Raw genomic sequence first — 21,918 nt, forward strand, 5'->3', positions numbered from 1 at the left:
CAAAACATAAACAGGAATATTTAACACAGAGCATCTGTGCACTCTTTGGGGCTGGCTGTCCTCCCCTCCCTCTTGCCCTCCCTCCTTCACACCCGGTTGCACTGCCCCAGTCATGCCACTGCTCCGGTTGCACCGCCCCAGTCTCTTGTCCTCCTTCCTCCGTGCCCAGTCACGCCACCCCACTCTCTTGCCCTCCCTCCTCCGTGCCCAGTCACGCTGCTGCCACCTGGCCACCATGCCCAGTCCCGCCGCCCCACTCTCTTGCCCTCCCGCCGCTGCCTGTCGCCGCAGTGTGCCTCAGCCAATCAGGCACCTCCACCGCCCAGCTGGGCGCCAGGACGCACATTCCAAGGCACACCCAGGAGAATTAAATATATAGATTATAGTGCAGCAGAGCTCATGGTTACAGCTCAGAAAGCTGGAAATTCTGCCCCAGAGCAAAAGCCATTGCAGCTGCGGATTCTGGGAGCTGTAGTCAACTTCTGGGAATCCTTGTTACTTTGCATGTGTTTATACAGAATACAACTCCTCAGCCGCAAAATGGTCACCACAGTGATTCTTCACTGGGCCCACCTTAGGGCAAACATCTTCAGGGTCTCTGCTGCTCACAAAAACCACCAACAGGTTAGGTTAGGTTGTTCCAAGTTTGATCATATATATGAATTACATCAAAAGTGTCTGTGATCTTACCAACAGAGGACTTATCTACAGTAAACTGTTACTTAAGCATACTACCTACCCCCAGTAAGAACATATGGTATAGATGGAAGTTCCTGTATCTTCTTTCTGAGCACAGATCAGTATAGATAAGTGTCACAGTAGGGAGACGCCTTCATAACAATACAAAAATCTCAGGTCTGGTGCTACTTTTATTACAGAATTAGAAAAGTATTCAAGATATATTGTGGCCACATGGAAACTGGAAAGGCAAAAAGAGGTATATTCCAGCACATTCAAAGGCCATCTAACACCAAATTTTGGCAATAATTATTTTTAGTTTGATAAAAATCAGTCAACATTCTCTCAAAGCTGAATTCACGTTCATATCAGTCCAAGCATTTGGATGTTTTCATTTCTTCAAGGCTGCTGTCAACTCAGGAACAACCTGAAAACAAAATCAGGTAAATTAAAATCTGCAATGAACTCGAGCTTATAAAAGGATACAAACAAGATAACAATGAGTGTCTAAACACTGGTGCTTTAAATATCTGAACGTAACCATTGGATGAGTTTGCTTAAAAAAAAAAAAAAAAAGGGGGTACATCTTGACCATATTCTAAAAGTAAAAAGTTTACTTTTCCTCCTCCACACTGCCCTTTAGGAAGACTGACTACATCGGTGTGCACTTGCTATTGCATGGCAACATTACATTTCTCTCCCTGGCACCCCCAAAGATTTAAACCCAGTAATGCCACTGAAGTTCATTTGGGATATCTGAGCCCATGGAAGTCAGCATGCTTGAAGAGATTCTTAAATTGGACTGCCTATTTTTGTGGCATGCATCTGAAATAAAGTGATATATGCTACAGGACAGAGGCTGCTGGCATTAGCTACCAGCTTTAAAAAGCCTATACAGCAGTAGCCACCTACAACTCACCAAGCTAGTGTTAGCTGCAAGCCCGAAGCCAAGACTTTCATGTGAGTACATAAGCTAGCTGGGGTGGTAGGTACTATCGGTGGGGAGGGGGGATGAATGCTCATTGTGATTTGACAAGGTTTACACTCCTAAAGATAGGAAAATAAAACACTGCAATTCTTTGAGTGTGCTATCATGCTTTTGTCATCTTGAGCATCAGGCCTGCAGCGTCCAGATTTGCAGTGGCGTTCTAAAAGCATCTAAACACACAAGAACTACAAAACTGTATCAATGTTGTCGAAGAAATGCAAATGAAAATAGGCAGGACTGTCCCCTAATGATTACTCCATGGAGAGCAACAATTTGTTCATTGTTACCTTAACCCTTCCTCTGTGCAAAAAGTGACTGCTATTTTACCCTAGTTGGGGGTAGGGATAAAGACCATACAGAAAGCTTTTAAGTGCAACGATGCCCTCACCTATCTATACAAATATGATGGATATTTATATACTGCTTTTCAATCAAAGTTCCCAAAACAGTTTACACAGATAGATGGATCGAAACGAACAACTACTATTTATATACTGCTTTTCGACAAAAGTTTCCAAAGCGGTTTACGTAGAGAAATAAGAAGATGGCTCCTTGTCCAGCAACAGTCTCTTAACGTACTGTGCTGGGGGTGGAGAGGGCCAATTACTCTCCCCCTGCTAAATAAAGAGAATCACCACATTTAAAAGGTGGCCTAGCATGGGTGGCCCATCACGCTGGAGGGAAAGACCTGAATGGGCTGGTTTTGGAAGGAAGGGAGCCTGGGGGGATGGGAGGGGAAACCTCCACAGACACCACCACCCACCCACCCACAGACACTCTCTAGGTGGATAGACGTTGACAAAAATCACTGTAAGCCTGGCTCATGGTCTATGTTCGCTGCAATTCTCTCTCATATTTAGCATTATACATTTTCACAGCCAACCCATTATGGCAAACTTTTATTCAACCCATTTACAAGATTTGAAGGTGCTGCTATTCTGTATTAGCTTTATTTGGAGGAAAGACCAGGTGTAACACCTCACGTTTTGAGAAGCAAGCGAACGAAAATGCAGCCCGAGGCAAGCTGTCTGGCCCATCTTAACAAGGAATTCCTAGATGGGATGAGCTAGGAAAACAAAGACACACGCCAAGTAGCGGTTTTGAAGGCAATGGTGCCAGGACTTTGGCACCTGTGGTGGATCTGCTACTTAACTGAACGCTAGCGATGCTGCACAGTGAGTCTTACTAGTCCTCAGAAAAGCAGCGATGCATGAAAACACTGGGTACATTAGGCTACCGCATCCATCTGAAACCCTACACTGGCCACTTGCATAAATATCAGTTACCTTGTCTTTCCAGGGGCTGTAGGTTGCCTTCGCTCAGAGAGATCCCAGCTGAACTCACGACTGATGAATATAGCCTCTCAATTATTTAAGAGATCTACATTTCCATTAGGTGGAAATAATGCGGTCGTACAAAATTTATTAAGGAAATTGTCTACATGTTGTTTCTTCCGAATGTCACTTTGTCTCCAGCTTATTAAAAGGCCTGTGTTTACTGCCAAGCCAGCAGGCATGAGTTCAGGAATGGCATTAAGTGCTGGCAGGGTTTCTGCCTTCTCTCCTCCGTGGATATACCAGGCGTTCATGCCAGTCACACGGATTACATGCTAATAGAAGCCCAAGGGTGCAGGGGGAGAGAGAAGAGGAAGACAGACATCTTCAGCGGCACCAGTGAGCATTTCCAAATGCAGAAATTTTCTATGATTGGAAATTAGACTTTCATCTCAATGTTCTTATGGAAACTGGCATTACCTGTTTGCACAGCAAACCTACTACAAAAACCAATCCTGCATTCCATGTGAGCTGTCTTAATGCTTCCTAAGCAGGGTTTAGGCACCTAACATTATAAAGGGTTTATCCACTGAGTCATATCTCTTTTCTATTAAAAACCAATCAAAACATCTATCAAATGGAAGCACAATTACCAAAGTCACCTCAGGTTTGCTTGGAGGGGATTCCAGCAGACCCCTTTGCTTAGTCACAATCCAGACCCTATTCAATAATGTTAAAAGAATTGGCTCCAGCCAGTTCCCGCCCAACAAGACTGAGAACCCCATACAGACTGCTCAAAGATGTGCCCTAGAATGGCATAGAGTCAAAATTCCTTTTTTATAGGGATTGCCCAACCGGAGAGAAGAACAGAGAGACTTTATGCAACAGTAAACATGGCCCCAGAAACATCCATTCCCAGCATAATTTATTGTTACTTAAATCCTATGCATGGAGGAAAGTGATTCATACCTGTACTTATACTGGGCAAATGGATCCCCATTGAAATATCCAAATCAAGACATGGTGTGGATCATACCAAAGATTAATAGGAGTTACTGCTGTTGCTTACAAATCATTCTCAACTTAATCAAACTGCTTTCCTCAATTGTTGTGACCCTAAGCACATCCATTTGGACATAAGAAACCAAGGGACCCCAATTTGAGTAAATAGTTTGGGCTAATCCTGAAATCTGGAAGAATTATTTAATATAAAGAAACAGCCACCACAAAAGAAAAGGAATTTGCCTTTTACCAAAAAAAAAGAGGGGGTCTTCTGTTTCCTTAGGAAAGACACAGCACAGTGCTTCACTGTATTTTGACACTTCTTTGAAACAGTTGCATGGGAAACCAATTGGAAAGAGCACATACAGAACTGGGTAAGGCAGCTGTCAACAGAATCTGTCAGATCACAGTGACCGTGCTGGAAAGAGCATGCGCGTCCATTTCAGCCTGGAGAGACAATGACCAGCCTCTACCACGTCTTAGTTCACACTGATCATACTTGTGCTGGAGTGTTGATTATGAATAAGATCTAGGCCACACTGAAGGGGAGGGAAGAGTTAGCCATCATTTGCATGAATCCCTCCCTTTGGGGAACCAGGAATCACCCCGGAGGCCTCTCAAAGACTTCCAGGGCAGCCGCACATTCTGCAAACAGAAGGCTGACTGCCAGGTTGAAAGAAGCATGCCTCATGCTTTCTATAAGCAAGTCCAAGTGCCCATGGCCAGGGCTGACCCAGGGAGGCTCCATGCTTGGACTCTTCCATGTCAACTTCTTGAGTCTGGGGGAGGGGGAGGAGAAGGCGGGTAGACTGGACTTTCCCTGCCTAAGCTGCTCAAAACACGGCCCATCCTTATGCTTGTAACAAGGCCAAAATGATCATGTCCCTTTAATCTATTAAAATACATTTGTACAACATTTTATAATCCATGAAGTCTAACCAGTCAATGCCAATTATAAATTGCATTTTTGACTGAAGAACTGATTTATAGTCTTCTATTAAATTAGAAGCAAATCTTGGTAACACGTAACAGTGCTTTTCATGGCAAAGGATCATCTGGCTAGATGCTGACGGAAGCAATGGATAAAATCCTTGCCAAAACTGGTGGACTTCTGCCTCTCAGCAGAAGCCAGATATACAAACATAATCACGACACCCTTGGACTGAGATGGTCAGTTCAACAGAAGTGTCCATGATATGATCAGCATTACATTAACCCGCCTTTTACTTCCATATCTCCAGCTACATCTAGGCCCACTGATAGGAGTTACCTAGTCTCTGTCCAAGGACAACTTGAATCCAAAAGCTTCGGAAACATGGTCAGGTACTTCCCTCTGCGGTGAAACTCACCTTGAACAAGTCTGCCACCAAACCATAGTCTGCAACTTGGAATATTGGCGCTTCTGGATCCTTGTTGATAGCTACTATTGTCTGAAGTGAAAAGGAAAGAGAAGGGGATTGAAAATCAGATGTTATGTAGGGCTTTCTCTGTATTCACAAGTGCAGTCCTTTTGCTAGTGACATAGGATGTTACTGCTACTCCTAAAGGAAACATTCTCAAATCAGTGTTTATAAATATAACAAAGAATATATAAAGGCTACACCCAGTGTGTCAACAGATACATAAAACATTAAGCAAACTAATCAGATACGTCAATATTTTACAATCCAACTAAACCTCAATAAAAAGCTGAAACCATGTCATATTCCAAAACCCTAAAAGGCAAGCAAAAAGGAGTTCTATTACGTCAGAAAGGAGCTCTTGTATTTATTTATTTATTCCTAGATTATATTTAAGTGTTCATGAAATTAACAAAAATTACCATTTTTCTAGAAACATTCCACTCTGCCTCCCTTGGGGAGTTCCATCAATGTAGTCATTTCTGCTACCTTCCAAAGTTTTATCAACTATTCTTTAAGTGAAAGACCAGAACTCTCTCTATTTCTTTGTTACCAAGATCTTTGTAGCTGTCAGCCAATTCCAAACTATTTCCCTTTTTCCCCAACTCAACCAAGCTCAGCCAAATAGCTCAGCAGTAGCACCATTTGATCCATTATAATTTCTGATCCCTCGAACTATAGACCTATTAGCCTCATAAATGTCATCAGTAATTTGTAGCTCAGTTATGGGACAATTCTGCCAAATATACATGAAACCCACACCTCTTAACATCATTACTTCCTGAGATTTGTGTCAGCTGGCATGGGGTTAAATACCACTGTCACAATATTTCGCCATGACTTTTCTTTATGTTGGTACAGAGAGGCTGGCTGGCATTTCCATTCTACACTTCATTCTGCCTAAAATTAATCTCCAGTTCTTTCAGTGGCCCAATAACACTTGATGAAACTTGAAATCTGTTTTGACCCTGCACAGTTAATCTAATCAAGTCTGCATAACACTTCTGCACTCCCTCTGTTAAAGAGTGTTACAAAAGGAAGACTCGGAACATTTCCATCATGCTCCTACTACCCCCACCCCACCTTTTAAATTTGAAAGCTTGCTCACTATTTCATGATTATCTGTCCTAATAAAAAGTTACCACCCTACGGTTGCCTTTGGATTTTTTTCTAGTGGATCAGCATAGCTACCAATACTTCTTGTAAAAAATAAATAAATAATACACACCCCCACTGCCGCCAAAAAAAGGAAACACACACACAACCTAACAATTAAAAAAAAGAGAATGGCTTGGTTTGATTTGGAATTAGTACAACAGTCCAAAACCTCAGGTCACTCAATGTATCATGTGTTCTGAAGTGGAAGGAAGAATTCTGCTGTAACAGTTTGCAAGAAATTAACATTTGTAACAGACATTATTGTCTTTATAGCTGAAAATTAGAGCTAGAATCTAAAGATCAACTTTCAAATATCAAAAAATACCAGGGGTTCCAAAACCTGGATCGTCCAGATGCTGGGGGACTACGCTACTACTATTACAGGCCTACTCAACTTAGGTGCCCCATAATCCTCAGCCACAGTGGCCAATAGCCAGGGATTATGGGAATTGTAGGCCAACATCTGCAGGAGGGCCGAAGTTGAGCAGCCCTGTACAACTACAAATATGTATATACCGCTTTTCAACAAACATTACACAGAGAAATAATAAGTTAAAAAAATGGCTCCCTGTCCCCAAAGGGCTCACAATCTAAAAAAGAAACATAGACACCAGCATCAGCCACTGGAGGGATGCTGTGCTGGGGGTGAATAGGGCCAGTTGCTCTCCCCCTGCACAATGTAAGAGAATCATCACTTTAATAAGGTGCCTCTTTGCCCAATTAGCAGGGGATCAGTTGCCCAGTTGGCAACTATCTACAATGACCTTTGGGCATGAAGGGAGTTCTAATCCAACACCTGGGACCATGCCTTACGTTTGAGAACCCTGCCTTAAGATATTGAAAGTAAGACTCATCTCACTAGATCAGATCAAGAACCTATCTAGCCCAGCATCCGACTCCTCACATTGGCCAACCAGATGCTTCTAGGAGGCCCTTCTCTGTGACTGCCCTCCACTCTAGCAACTGCTGTATCAATATAAAATGCTCCTGAACCTGGAAGTTCTATTTTGCCATTGTGGCTACTAGTTACCAACAGACACATCTTCCATGAACATGTGTATAAGAATACATAGCTTAGGGGCACCTAGGGTTTTTTTCTTTTACTTCTTACAAACTCTTTGAACAGCAAACTCCACTGACATATTACAAACTTCCTTGGAAACTTTACAGTTTCCACCAAGAGAGCTTAAAGGCTTGCTTACTCCTGCATCAAATAAGTATTGGTCTAATTAAAGCTAAAGCCTCATGTATTTTCATTCTTCTATTCCCTGGAATCAACATAGTGATCTATAACAAACTAAAAAATAATCATTATGCTGCTGGCTTCATCATTGGTAATTTAAGAATTTTACAAAAACTAGTATACCTTGAAAAGGATTTTTTTCCACTCCACAAGAGAAAAAAGCACACAAAGATACTCTATTCTCTCTTTTTTTTTTTTTAAACTGGTTTTCTACCTTGTCATAAGTACAAATAAATTATAGATTTTGCTTGCCGAAAGCTTCATGGACTACTTCTGAAAACATCCTGAAGTGTTCAAGTTCACAATGCCAGATAATTCACAGCACAGGGAAAAATCCACTCAAGAGACTGTTGCCATAGTTACAGAAGGCCTTTTTAAAGAACATTTTATATAAAATGTAAAAAAGAAAACACTACCATCCAATCTGTCTGAGTAAATACAGAACTGTTCTAATGCTGATAAATACAGAAGTAGGGCACAGTTCAAATAAAAGTAAAATAGTTTAATTTCTTGCAAATTATGAATGTGTGTTTAAATATACAGCAATACTCAGAAAAAAGCTTTAACAAAACATGTAACTTTTTTTTTTTTTTAAAGGTCAAGATTGAAGGCAATGGACTAAAATACTACAAACTACGGTGCAATCCATGTTATTTTAAACTACAAATCCTAAAAATATTTGTACACTAAAGCAGGTCCCCCCCCCCAAAAAAAACCCTACTAGCATCATCATCTTGGTCCAATCTAGTTGGAACCAAATTACTTGCATTCTTGATTTCTGCCACTCCACTTTGACTTCCAATACCCCCCACCATCACCACCCACAATATTTCATACAAGGAGTATGAAGTGACACAAGTCAGGGTTACTTCCAAAGCTGTTTTCGACTCATCCAGAGATGTTTGCAAAACCTTAAAAAATATAATGTCCATTTACTTTTTCCAAAATAAGTGAATATTGTATGTTAAACTTAATTTTCTAATGATGTGCTTAGAAAATGTGGATCTGTTTACAATGAGAGGGGGAAGTAAAGCCTTAACTCTTGCTATATGTCAAGGAATGCAAGTCCAGTTAGAGAAGCCAGCATAACAGACTACCTAAAGCCTTTACTGCTGACAAGGCACTGAAGTTAAAGTGAGCACCCTAACTTGCAATTTCCATGCTTTTTAGAGCAGAAGTGAAAATTATAAACCCCTTTAATTTCATCTTAAATTTGATATTTTAGTAAGGCGGGATCTAAGCCAAGTTCCACTGAAATTAACAGGACTCAAGTTAGTCATGACTGACTTGTCTCATTGATTTCAACAATACCTAGTTATGACTTATCCTGGATCCTGCCCATTATTCTTATGAACATAAACACTGCAGCCTCCACAGGGGAGCTGCTGAAAGTACTTGCCCGTAGTGATGCACAACACTGCAATCATAATTCCAAAATGCCCCTTACCTGTGATTCAGCCAAATGCACACAGCTGAACAACAAGGTAAGATGCCTTTAAGTGGTGTACCTGCTACATGGAGCACCAGCAAGAGCAAGTACTTCTCAGCAGCTTCTGCATTGGGGTGGTTGTCTTAGGTGAAATCCAAGACCAGTGAGGTTCTCAAGGTGTACCTTTTGAAGGCACCTTACACCGGGAATCAGTAAGAGGTATGACCGCATTATGAATGGTGAATTGTGTGGCACCACGGACAGGTAGTTTGTAACTACCACCACAAGGGGGGATGCAATGATTAAATCTGCCCTGCATTTGCCCAATCCAGCTGCTGAAACCAGGTTCTAAAAAATAGGAGAGCCGTGTAGGCTTCCTTGGCTGAGTGGCTCAAGAGAGAGATTCCTAATAGTGCTAATTAAATGACAAAAGGAAATAATCTGACTAGAAATTCACGGCGGGGAGCGGGGGATATTAAGGAAGACAGAAAGCAACTGTAGGGCATCTGGGTAGCAGCAAAACTGCTTTACCGTTTTCATGCTTCAGCAGGAACCTACAGCAAGGAGGAATCAGACCTCAAACTTAAATTGCTTTAACCCAGCTTCCTGAAAAAGCAGAGAAAGGTCTGCTTTTTAAAAAATACCATAAATATCTTCCATTGGTGGTACCGATATATACTCCTGGACTGAATCATTCTTGTGTTAGCTGAAACACTTCAGCTACTAACGAGTTAAGCCTTTTAAATTTTTATCATCATTTTATAATAGGTTTCCATTTGAATGGATAAATGCCAGAACGTCAAAGGCGTCTTTTACTTTATGGAGTAGTGAGTCCATAATTCAAATTGCACATTCTTATGCATGAATTCATGTGTCAGATTCTGAAATATATGAACGTGGGACTACTGTATAGAGTTCTAATATGGACTGTTTTGTTTAAGCTATAAATTCAGTCCGTTTCTAACAAATGGTTTCAGGCTCTGCAACTGATGTATTTCAGATGCTGTGCGCTATTAATGCACTGTTGTACATATTTACTAGGGTCTGATTTACTTTTTAGAGCAGGATTGAGCCCTGCTCTTTGTACATTTTACAAACAACTGGAAAACATCAAAAAGAAAGGCATGTCACTCTGGCCTCCTATACCAGTTAAGACCTCCACACTAAAATAACTCTCTCCTGGTCAATCCTTCTACATACTTAAGTACTATACCTTGCTGTCTTTCATTCCAGCTAGATGTTGGATTGCTCCAGATATTCCAACAGCAATATACAGTTCCTGAAATGAAAGTGAACAAACCTTTTAGAAAAAAACAACCACCCAAACTGAAATATGGATATTGTAAGCAAGCAAGTGGGCAGTGCCGACTCTAGGTTTTGGAGCAGTCCTGGACAAAGAGCCCTCAGTGGGCCTCCCTCCCCCCACTTTCGTGGGGGGGGGCCTTCATCCTCCTCACTGCCACGGCTGTCAGCTGCTCACTTGCCAGGAAAGGAGCTGGCGAAGAAGCAGATGGCAGCCGTTGCCAAGGCCGTCCTCTTGCCCAGAACCTGGGAGAGCAACTGGCCAACAGGAGTGGAGCAGAGGAGAAGGAGCAGCAGCGCCTGGGCTCTCAGCAGTGGGCCCCCTGCCAGTGTGGGCCTCGGCAGCGTCCAGCCATGCCAAGCCCTCTCTCTGCACCATCCTCCTCAACACTGTTTCCGAGACAAGGAATGTCAGCATTGCAGAAGGTCAACATGGGAAGAAACCATGTTAGCCACCCCACCCGCTCCATCCCCACCTCTCCAGTGCTACCAGCAACAGAGCAGCCCTGCCCTCAACGCTGCCACAGTCCCATCGTGGGGGGATGCAGGTACACTCTCTGAAGTTCAGTTTGAGCAAAAAAGGCCCTGGGAGGTGGGAGGGCACATGCATAGGGACAGCCTTCATCAACAACAAGGCCGCTTTCCCTGGTCACTCAAGTTCAGATCTTCACCTCTTCTTACCAGATGCAGCCCTGGCCAATAATCACCAACGACTTTGTTGCTTCAAGGCTAGTAACGCACTCAGAGGGCAGCTGCTTTTGAAAAGAGTGCTCAGGAGTTTCCACTCATGCAGGACGTGGTAGCATGCCGCTTAGCAGAGTGGGTTACTGGGAACACGGTGCACCAGAGCTGTAGCATCTGCACTAGCTTTCTGCAACCCACCGCAGTGTTGGCCTCTAAGGTATGCTGAGACAGATACCTTAGAGACCTCTTTCCATATCTTTTGTTTACCACCCTAGCCTAAGAGCATCTTCTTCATTACCATCTATGTGGCAAGTCCAGATAATAAAGGCATCTAAAAAGGCATTTATTGGCAGCTGTCCAGTTACAGATGTGTTCTGGAAGTTTCCAGGGCGGGGGAGAGAGGCAAGGATTAAAACGAAAGAGAGTTGGAGAAAGTGCTCAAGCATCATTTTTCTGAGCCCAGTACAAATGTCGAATATTCCCATCCAGTGTTCCCTGTAACAAGGATTCGGAGATGTTGTTGACTGGAACTCCCAGCATCCGCAGATGCAATGGCCTTTGGCCATGGATTACGGGAGTTATAGTTAACATCTGGAAATCCCTGTTACGTATAACCCTGTTACAGGCAACACTGCTCCAACCCCAAAAAGCCATGCCTGGTTGTTGTTTTTAAAAAAATGAAAGATTCAATCCAGACAAAAACCAAACCTTTCACTACTTTAAATCCCTTTATTTATGCTCTTACGTTTATTGTGTCAATTTGTTTCTAAGGGTTAAATTTACAAGAATATTCTCAGTTCTTCCCTAAATCCCACAGTCCTAATGCATTCTTGTTTCTTCTGTGCTGTATCTATGTATCTGAGATGGAAATATGGCATGTATGTATATTACCTACCTAATACAGGGTTGACATTTAGACAGGGTTCCATATATACCCCTTTGCCACTAGAAATGGGCCACTGCTCTCTGGTGAGCCCCAGCTCTCTTTCCCATCTTGAAACTGCAGAGAAGGGCCAAGAGAGTCTCACAGTTGCGCAGTGATCCCCATCGGCTTCCCCAGCTCCAAGGCTGGGGCTTGTTTAGCCACCCCCATTGCCAAGGTGCTTAGAGCACTCAGGGAGCAGCAAGGCCACAGTGATTGGCGTCCACCACACTCACCAGGTCCGCAGTTAAAGGGGGCAACAACCACGTCCTTGGCACCTGGGCAGCACAGGGCCAAGCGGACAGATCTCTGCCACCTTTACCAGTATAGAGCTGGAGAGGGCAGCAGTGGCAGCTTCCTTTTGCTGCTCTATTGTTGAGGCAATGGGCCTCAGGGCCAAGCCAACAACCCCACACGCACCCCTCTCCAGCCCCAAACGTGGAGCTGGGGAGGAGAATTAAGGATTTCATACAGGCATGCACTGAGATCAGGAAGAAGAGAAAGGGTGGGATCCTGGCAACCACAATTTTCTGCTTGGCTTCAAGGACTAGTTGAAAATTGTGGATCCTTGACTTTTGACACTATTCGTTCAGGTCTCATGCAATTTTTCTAAATGCACCCTGAAGACGAGAGGCCCTACTCAGTCGTGTCCCATCAACAGCACTATCCCTGCGATTTCCGTGTCCCTGCTGAAATCTCTCCCTCCTGCTGCCATACCCTGATGCCATCCCATACCTGCAAAAAGGAAATGCGAGTGGGAGCCAAGGAACTCTGGGACTTGCCATTCATGGAGAGTGGGCCACAGAGAAATGCTGGCATCCCTGTCTCCCAAACAAGTCCTGGAGTTTACTTGTAGAGGAGATACTCTCTCTGTTCTAGAGGGGTGTCTGGGCCAACAGCTTGCTGTTCCAAAGGTTGCTTGTTCTGTTCTCACTACTTTCGGCTCAAAAAAAATGTTATGAGGTCTGGGACACCACAAATAGATACAAGGAAATCTGCAAAAGCCTCCTCAAAAATGACCTACAGTTCAGACTTCATTTTCCCCTCTCAAGGTGGTGATGAGCTTTCAGTCCAGGCTAGTGCACTTCCAAGCCCAGGTAAAGCATCCCCCTTCCTGGAGATGGGGGCGGTTAACCAAACTTGAACTAGACTCAATTTTGTTCTTTTATGGGATTGTATACACTCCTGCCACAAGTGTATGGGATGAGGCAGGCTGTACATACATACACACAAACACACACACACACACACACACACACACCCCACTCATAACCCTAATCTGCAAAGTTTGCAATCCATTTCCATCATAAATGGCCATAGTTGAAGCCAAGTACATAGCATAGTTTGGTGGAAAGCAACTGCTTTATAGGGTGAATTGTTTAAAAGATTTTTCCGCAATAGCTTGCTAATACACTTCTCTCTTCAACCCAAAACTTCTGAAGACATGAATAAAACACAAAACTGAACACCACCTCCTTATTCTATCGACTACATCAACAAATAGCTAACTGTGCTGTTAAATGAACATTTTTGTCAGTATTAAGAACATTTTCGTGAAAGCAAACAGAACAGAAAAAGATGATCTTCAGAAGAACAAACATATTGTTCTAGTAAGAACTAGTCAGCCTACTTTCCTTTCACTGTCTCTACAACTTGACTAAATCTGGTTCAGGGTAGATGACATTACAAACTATACCATTGAGGTGTCCCTGTGTGTCACTCACTCCAACTGTACCAAATTTAGTTCAAATCAGTTAGACAGTCCTCAAGTTAGTGCACCTGCACCTCAAAGGCTCACACGTCGACCATTTTGGATCAATGTAGATGACATCGTCACAATCTACACCACTGATGTGTCTCTACGTGTCCCCACAGCTGTAGCATATTCAGTTCAAATTGGTTAAGTGGTTCACAAGTTAGCCCACTTGCACCTGCAACATTACGCATCCACCATCTTGAATCGTATGGATGACATCACAAACTACGTCGTTGAGGTGTCCCTGTGTGTCACTCACTGCAACTGTACCCAATTTGGTTCAAATGCATTAGACAGTCCACAAATTAGCCAGTTTGCACCTCAGATGTTCACGCAACCACCATCTTGGATTGGGGTGGGTGACATCATCACAAACTACACCATTTGGGCATCCCCATGTGTCCTTACACCTGTAGCAAATTTGGTTCAAATGGGTTAGGCAGTTCACAAGTTAGCTCACTTGTGCTCACCATCTTGGATCGAGGTGGATGACATCATCACAAACTATGCCATTGCGGTGTCCCTACAACCATACCCGATTTGGTTCATATTGGTCCAGGTGTTGCGAAGCTGATACTTCGCACAATGCCGAGTGATCTCATAAGCCTACTGGAAAGTAGGCTAAAAAGATCGTAAGAAAAGCAGGCACATGTTAAAGAAACCTAACTACTGTAAATACTGATGTAATCACCTGTAACAAACAGCTTATCAACGACCTTTTTGACCTGATTTGGGGGGTCAGATGCCAACATCAGTGGCTTTGATAGTATGACCATCAGTTCTTTTGAAGTCACATAGATTATTTATTTACTTCCGACATTTTTATTCCACCTTTCTGCCTTGACAAAGGCACCCAAAGCGGTTTACAATATTAGAAGGAGCAAATAACAGATTAATAAAACGTTGCCTCAGGCTGTCGGTCTTTTCAAGAGCTCCCGGGCCTGGGCGCCTCCTTCCTGGCCTTCCTCTCAGGGCACACGGGTCTTTCTGTACGCCTGGGAAGGTGGTGGGAGGAGGAGCTGCCCCAACAGACCTCACAGGCCAGAGCTGGTCTCTATGGGGGCCGACGTTATGCTCCCCTCTGGCCTGGGCGCCTCCTTTCATGCCTCCCTCTCAGGGAGCTCCACGTCGCTATCTGCAGCCAGGGGGAGAAGCAGCAGTCACCTGCTGCCTCAAAACTCCGGTCTTGAAGACCCAGGGCAGACAGCCCTACTCCTCCACGGTATGATTTAAGGTCACGTGTCTTGCCTTTAAAGCCTGGTCGCTGCAAGGCAGTCCTGGTTATTGCCTCATTTCAAAGAGCAGCACAGACCTATTCCACTGCCTCAGAGGCCTCCAGTGCTTAAAAAAGCAGGACAGACAACCACCACCTAGCCACAGGTGGAGAAGAAGCAACAGGTCTCTAGGAGTCAGGTACATTCACACATGTGAAACTGCAACCTGTTTCATAGCCTTGGCCAAGACTAGAGGGATGAGACTGTTAGGTGGGGGGGTGGGGTGGGGGGTTTCCGCACTGGCCAATCTGTTAAAGCCTAAAACAAGATGCATCGCTGTTACGGAGTCTACCAAGTTCCTGGCCAGACCGGAGACCACCTTCTGGGCGTGTGCTGAAGACAGTCTTGCAATCTCTATCACCCACCCTGAAAGCAGCTCGGCCAGATATTGCTAATACATGCAGCTCAGTAATGGACGGCTCATGTTTTATTCACCTCTAACTTTACATTCAACAAGAGAAATGAGAGACCGAGAAGGAGGAGTGGAGATGCTCTCTCCCATGAAGAGCTGGCATGGGACAGCACTGCTTGCTTCTGATTGTTCTTTTGCCCTGACCACATTTTTATCCCTATCAGTGGTCCACGTACCTTTTTAGATTAGATTGTGCCATCAAATCAGTGTCGACTCCTGGCAACCACAGAGCTCTGTGGTTTTTGTTTGGTAGAATACAGGAGGGCTTTCCCTTTGCCATCTCCTGCGCAGTATGAGATGATGCCTTTCAGCACCTACCTATATCACTGCTGCCTGATATAGGAGTTTCCCATATTCTGGGGAACACACCAGCGGGGATTCAAACCAACAGCCTCCTGCTCTCCAGGCAGGTTGCTTCCCCGCTGTGCCATTAGGTGGGGCATATGTCCACATAGCTACTCTCCCGGAAAATAAGGGACCCAGGCCTGGTGGGAAGCAGAATGGCCAGCAGGATACAGATCCCTTCTGCCGAGCTCTCGTTTGTGCTGCAATCTGAAGGTAGCAAGAAACAGCAGGAGTTTGTCCTGCTGCTCAGAAGAGCTTACTGGTTTCTCACCTTCCCCAGATCACTGTGCAAATGAAATGCAACCCCTCCCCTCCCCAAGACCATCTTTGGGCACCAGAGCAGGGTTTCTCAACCGGTGGTACTCCGGATGTTGCTAAACCACCACTCCCATTATCCTCAATTACAATGGTAGCTGGGGATGATGGGAGCTGTAGTTCATCAACATTTGGAGTATCGCTGGTTGAGAAACTCTGCACCAGAGGACTTAAGGGGGGGTGTTAGTAGCAACCCAAAGTAATAGCCTGCTGGTGCATCAAACCAACATTCATGGTTCCCCACCCACTGCCATGCATTTGCTTATACTGCCCCTTCGTAAAATGGCTCAGGGAGGTTTACATTAAAATCAACACACACATAATAAACCAATTAAAATAAAATAAAAAATTTAACCAGATTAAAATTCAAACTAGATATTAAAAGCCAGATTAAAAAGGTGGGTCTCTAAGGTTCTCCTGAAGGCCTCCAAGGAAGGTGCTGCACTTATATCCACGGGGAGCGTGTAACCCAGGGACAACAACTCAACTGAGAAGGCCCAATCGATTCCTGGTTGCCAACAGATGAACTGGTGGCATCCAAAGACAGAACCCTCCTGATGATCTTAATGAGCGGTGCGGAGGGAAAGGCGTTCTCCCAGGTAACCCGAACGCAAGCCATTCAGGGCTTTAAAAGGTAGTAACCAGTACTTTGCACTTTGCCCGGAAACATATCGGCAGCCAGTGCAACTGTTTAAGAACAGGCATCATGTGGTCTCTCTGGAATATCCCAGAGACCAATCTGGCTGCTGCATTTGGAACTAACAGAAGTTTCCAAACTACGCACAAAGGCAGCCCTACACAGAGCACATTGCAGTAGTCCAACCTGGAGGTTACCAACCAGTTACCACTGCTTTCAGGTCATTCTCCTCAAGGAATGGGCAGAGTTGTCGAATCAATCGCAGCTAGTAAAAAGCACACCTGTCCACAGCCTCAACATGAGGCACCCAGGTCCAAGCACATTCCCAAGCTTCAAATCTATTCTTTTTGGAGGAGCGCAACCTCATCCAGAACAGCAAGTTCTATCCCGGCTTGCAGATTATGACCCAAGAATGAGCACCTCCATCTTTCTTGAATTCAGCTTCCATTTATTATCCCTCAATCCAGCTCATTACTGCCTGTGGACAGGCATTTAAGGGGCTAATGCTATTTCCCAACGTTGATGACAAGGAGAAATCAATATCAGCATATCGATAACACCCAGCACCAAATCCCCTGATGACTTCACCCAGCAGTTTCATGTGGATGTTAAAAAGCATTGGTGACAGAATGGAGCCCTGAGGGACTCCATATAGTAGCCCCCATTTTGAAGAGCAACTGTCACCAAGTGCTACTATGTGAAATCTACACGAGACATAGGAGTGGAACCACTGTAAAACCGTACCTCCTATCCCCAAATCCCTCGGGTGATCCAGAAGGATATCATTCTTGATGGTACTGAAAGCAGCTAAGAGATCCAAAATAAAGTCACACTCTCTCTGTCAATTCCCTGGCAAAGGACATCTATCAGGCTGACCAAGGCCATCTCAACCCCGTAGCGTGCCCTAAAGCCAAGAAATGGCCAAGAAAATCAGTTTCCTCCAAGACTGCTTGGAGATGGTCAGCCGCCACCCTCTCAATCATCTTATCCAACCATGGGAGGTTGGAGACTGGCCTAGAATTATTCATCACCAGGGAACCAGAGTGGGCTTCTTAAGGGGTCTAACCACTTTCAAACAAGGTGGCATCCTGCCCTCCCTCAGTGAGGTATTAATGATATCAACTAGGCCAGCTCCAACAACCTCCCTCCAAGATGAAATCAGCCATGTTGGGCAAGGATCCAAAGAACAGGTGGTAGGCCGTATCACTCCAAGGAGCTTGTCCACACATTCTCATTAGTTTCAAACTTAAATTGATCCAATCTAATCTCGCAAGAGGGATTGCTAGACATTTCCCTAACTGGCCCTGCAAAAATATTGGAGTCCAGATCAGCTCAAATGCAAGAGATTTTATCTGCAAATAACTCACTGAATGTGTCACAGTGAAACATTGTTTCTGGAAACAGATTTGAAAATGAAGGGGCTCGAGTTAAACCCTTAATCTGAAACAGTGCTGCTGGACGAGAACATGCAGATGCAATAAGGACAGAATAAAATCGCTTCCTTACTGCACTATTGCCACAGCAAAGGGCTTCAAATGGGGTCTATCCTGTGTCGTACTGAATTCAAGATAAGTCCTCCTCCATTTGTGCTCCAGTTACCTTGCCGCTTCAGCTCTCGTAGCTCCCTTATTTACCATGGAGCTGATTTTGAAGAAGCTCAGAAAGAACGCTTAGGAGCTATCATGTCTACTGCCCTGGCAAGTTCCCTGTTCCAGGTATCCACCAGGGCATCGACAGAATCACCAGCAGAACCAACTCCAAAACCCTCCAAAGCCCTTTGAAATCCTACTGGATCCAACAGCCTTCTTGGGCAGAACATTCTAATAGGTCCACCACCCCTGCAGGGATCAGACATGACTGCAAGACCAACCTTAACCAGGAAGTGGTCCATCCATGACACTGGGGAAACTACAGGAGACCCCACCCACCCACAGAACACCCTCCCCCTTGATCCGAGCAAAAGATCAAATCCAGAGTGTGACCAGAAACATGGCCACAGGGACTACAACTAATTGGGATAGGCCCATGGTTGTCATGGCTGCTGTGAACTACTGAGCAGAACCAGACAAGCTAGTCCCAGAGCGGATATTAAAATCACCCAGCACCAAAAGCCTGGGTGACTCCAACACCCAACTCAGCAACCAGCTCCATCATTTCAGTTAGGGAGTCTGTTAGGCAGCGGGATAAACAGCATACCAACATAATTCCCAATCAATCCCGAGTCCCCAACCTAAGGTACACACACTATCTTTTTTTTCTTTTTCCGAAGATGTTTAGTGCACCCATGTTGTGTAAGGAGAAACGGCTCAAACCCTTATCGTTCCAGTAGTTCACGATACTAAGTAGTCCGCCAGGTCAAACAGTTTCATCCCTTTCTAATCCTTTTCACTTTAAGAACTTATGAGGGGCTTTGATCAGTCAGGACACGTGATTACTCTTAAGAAGCGTGCTTAGGGTATCTGCTTGAGTGCAGGGCCATACAGCATTTTTTTCTGCTCTCCTGGGAGAAGCACATCAATTGCTTTCAGCTAAATGCACTCTCATATGAATATTTTAGTACAATTTAATGTTTCTGCACCAACCCCCGAGGAGCAGAGCATCAATTTGAGAACACAGTTCTCTTGGAGTTAAAAGCCACAGTGGATAATGCAGGATGAAAGGGGCCGCCCGTCTTCAGCTTTTTAGCAAGTTAAAGAGAATCTGAAAATTCAGTTCTGGCTGCCTACAAACAGCTCTTTGAAGTCTGTGGCTCATGAGCGACTTTTTAACACTGCTGAGTGTTCAGAGAAAACATGAGGGCAGTTTCTCAATCATGACCAGTTTTCTCCCAAACTGATAGTTCCCTCACATCATCAGCATAACCATTTCTGTCTCACCAACACATCTGCTGGCCTGTTAACAGGATACCCACGTGTGTGTCCCTCACTCACTCAGTCACACGACATGTCTTCAAAAGCAGTAGACCGGAGGGGTGAGAAAGTAATTACCCCAGGTATGTGTTTGCAGAAGTTTTAGTACATGATGCTCCAGAACGTATCCTCCTGAAGCCCTGGATCGCGAAGCCAAAGAGGTGTGCCAGGGTTGCATGATCGAGGTGACAAAAATAGAGAAAAAAGTCCTCTACAATACGTATTACCAATGTATAACTTGGTAAATGTTCAAACTCCTCCTCACAAGCATGGATGCAACATACCGATGTCAACAAGGGAAACACATAGGAACATAGGAAGCTGCCATATACTTGACTCATGGTCAAGTATATGGTCTCATAGGTCCATGGTCTCATAGGTCCATCTAGCTCAGTATTGTCTACACAGACTGGTAATGGCTTCTCCAAGGTAGCCGGCAGGAGTCTCTCTTAGCCCTATTGTGGAGATGCTGCCAGGGAGGGAACTTGGAGCCTAGATGCTCTTCCCAGAGCAGCTTCATCCCCTAAGGGGAATATCTTACAGTGCAAACACTTCTAGTCTCCCTTTCATATGCAACCAGGGTGGACCCTGCTTAGCTTAAGGGGAGAAGTCATGCTTGCTACCACAAGACCAGCTCTCCTCTCCATTAGCAGAAAAATAAGCTGCAATTTCACATATTTTGAAAAGAAAAATGAGATTCACTACAATTCACCTTGAACTCTGCATCCTACACTGACAGGTGAGTCCTCCCAGATGGTGACGAAGTAGTACATGCATGTCCCCACGCCCCCCAACACACACACACACAACGTGACTCAAGCACTGTGCGCATAGGCTCCTTTTGGGAGGCAAAGAGAATACAAAGCAGGCCTAGAAGCCAAGCACCCAATGATGCATTTCCATCTACATGGGAAAGGAGATGTGCATGCGCCAGGCAGGAAGAATCCTCCACTGGGCAAGTATGTGCATCATCCCTGAGAGTAAGGGTGTGCCTCAAAGCACAGCTCTTGTCGAGTGACAGAGGCAGCACCAGGCCCCATGCAAATGGAGCCAACACATCCAGCTACGCTGTGTGGCATCAATTCCACTCCAACCACTGAGGCGCCTACGTGCACCTTGATGCAACCAGGTTGGTGTTGACTGGAAAACCTTCAACCCTGCATGAATATCAGTGAGTCCATTCCTAGCTGGGTGGTGGAGCCAGGCTCAATCCTTGGCATCTCCAGGTAGGTCTACGAAAGTCTTCTGCCTGAAACTCTGGAGAAGGCCCTGCCAGTCAGTGGAGAGAACACTGAATACGTTGTGGCAGGGGAAGATGGGAGCTGTAGTCCAGCAACAGCTGGGGGGCCACAGCTGCCCACGCCTGCAGTACGCCAGCATGGTGTAGTGAAACATTTCAAACAACATTCCTATTGAACTAGATTCCTCTCCCCCTTCCTCTAGACAATGAAGAACAAATGTTTTTAGTTCTACTTCTAAGAACATTCCCAAAGGACGAAGTCTCAAACCGAGTGCACTTTTAACGTATCTGAACAAACTGGCCATTTGTTCATGGAGCAAAATAAGTGCATTTCAAGAACTGCCCTTGAAATGGGGTTTCCCAGCTTGTGGGGTTTCCCAGAGCGGGCTGCAGTCAACTAGCTTATAAGTCTGTAGTTCATAAAGGATGGGGGGTTTTTTGGTTTTGTTTAAAGGGCCAAAAGCACAGATCTGAAAATCAAAAGGGAAAATGAAAAGGGGAACAGTGAGAAAGAGGTCTGCCTTCCTTCTAGACCATTAAGCTTTGCCACCTCACAGCCATTAGCAGAGAATAAGGAGCCATCAATCAAAGCCCCTTTCACCCTGCCTCAAATACAAACCCTACTCAAGACCTAGCCTTGTCCCCCACTGGGCCTAGTCAGAAGTCTATAAATAGACTAATAAAAGCATCCATGCCAAATCCTCTCCCCCACCACCAGAAACAGAGGCACAGAAGAGCATCCCACACACTTGGCTTCCATTTGTATTGCTTCTTTCTTCTCTGAGCATGCACAGTTATAAAGAGACAAGCCTAAATACGAATCAGAATTCAGTTCCGATTATTTGGGGGAAGTGACATTTACTCCAGGACCCTGGTTCACTTGCAGTACCTCCACACCTGCCAAGGTAAAATGCGCAGTCAAGGACAACAGATGCTTGCGACAAAATCAG

At 44.6% G+C, this 21,918-nt stretch overlaps 1 protein-coding gene across 1 annotated transcript in view; it reads right to left on the reverse strand.

The window, feature by feature from the left end:
- Positions 1 to 851: 851 nt before the first annotated feature.
- The window catches only part of ETFA (electron transfer flavoprotein subunit alpha), a 56,597-nt gene continuing 35,530 nt past the window's right edge, over positions 852 to 21,918 (reverse strand). Inside the window, exons 10-12 of the mRNA XM_053272873.1 lie at positions 10,386 to 10,451; positions 5,292 to 5,372; positions 852 to 1,105 (exon numbers count right to left, since the gene is read on the reverse strand). Coding sequence (XP_053128848.1) covers positions 1,070 to 1,105; positions 5,292 to 5,372; positions 10,386 to 10,451 — 183 coding nt within the window. The 3' untranslated portion in view covers positions 852 to 1,069. The remainder of the gene's footprint in view (positions 1,106 to 5,291; positions 5,373 to 10,385; positions 10,452 to 21,918) is intronic.

Source organism: Hemicordylus capensis, chromosome 10, assembly GCF_027244095.1.
Source record: "Hemicordylus capensis ecotype Gifberg chromosome 10, rHemCap1.1.pri, whole genome shotgun sequence".
NCBI lineage: Eukaryota > Metazoa > Chordata > Lepidosauria > Squamata > Cordylidae > Hemicordylus > Hemicordylus capensis.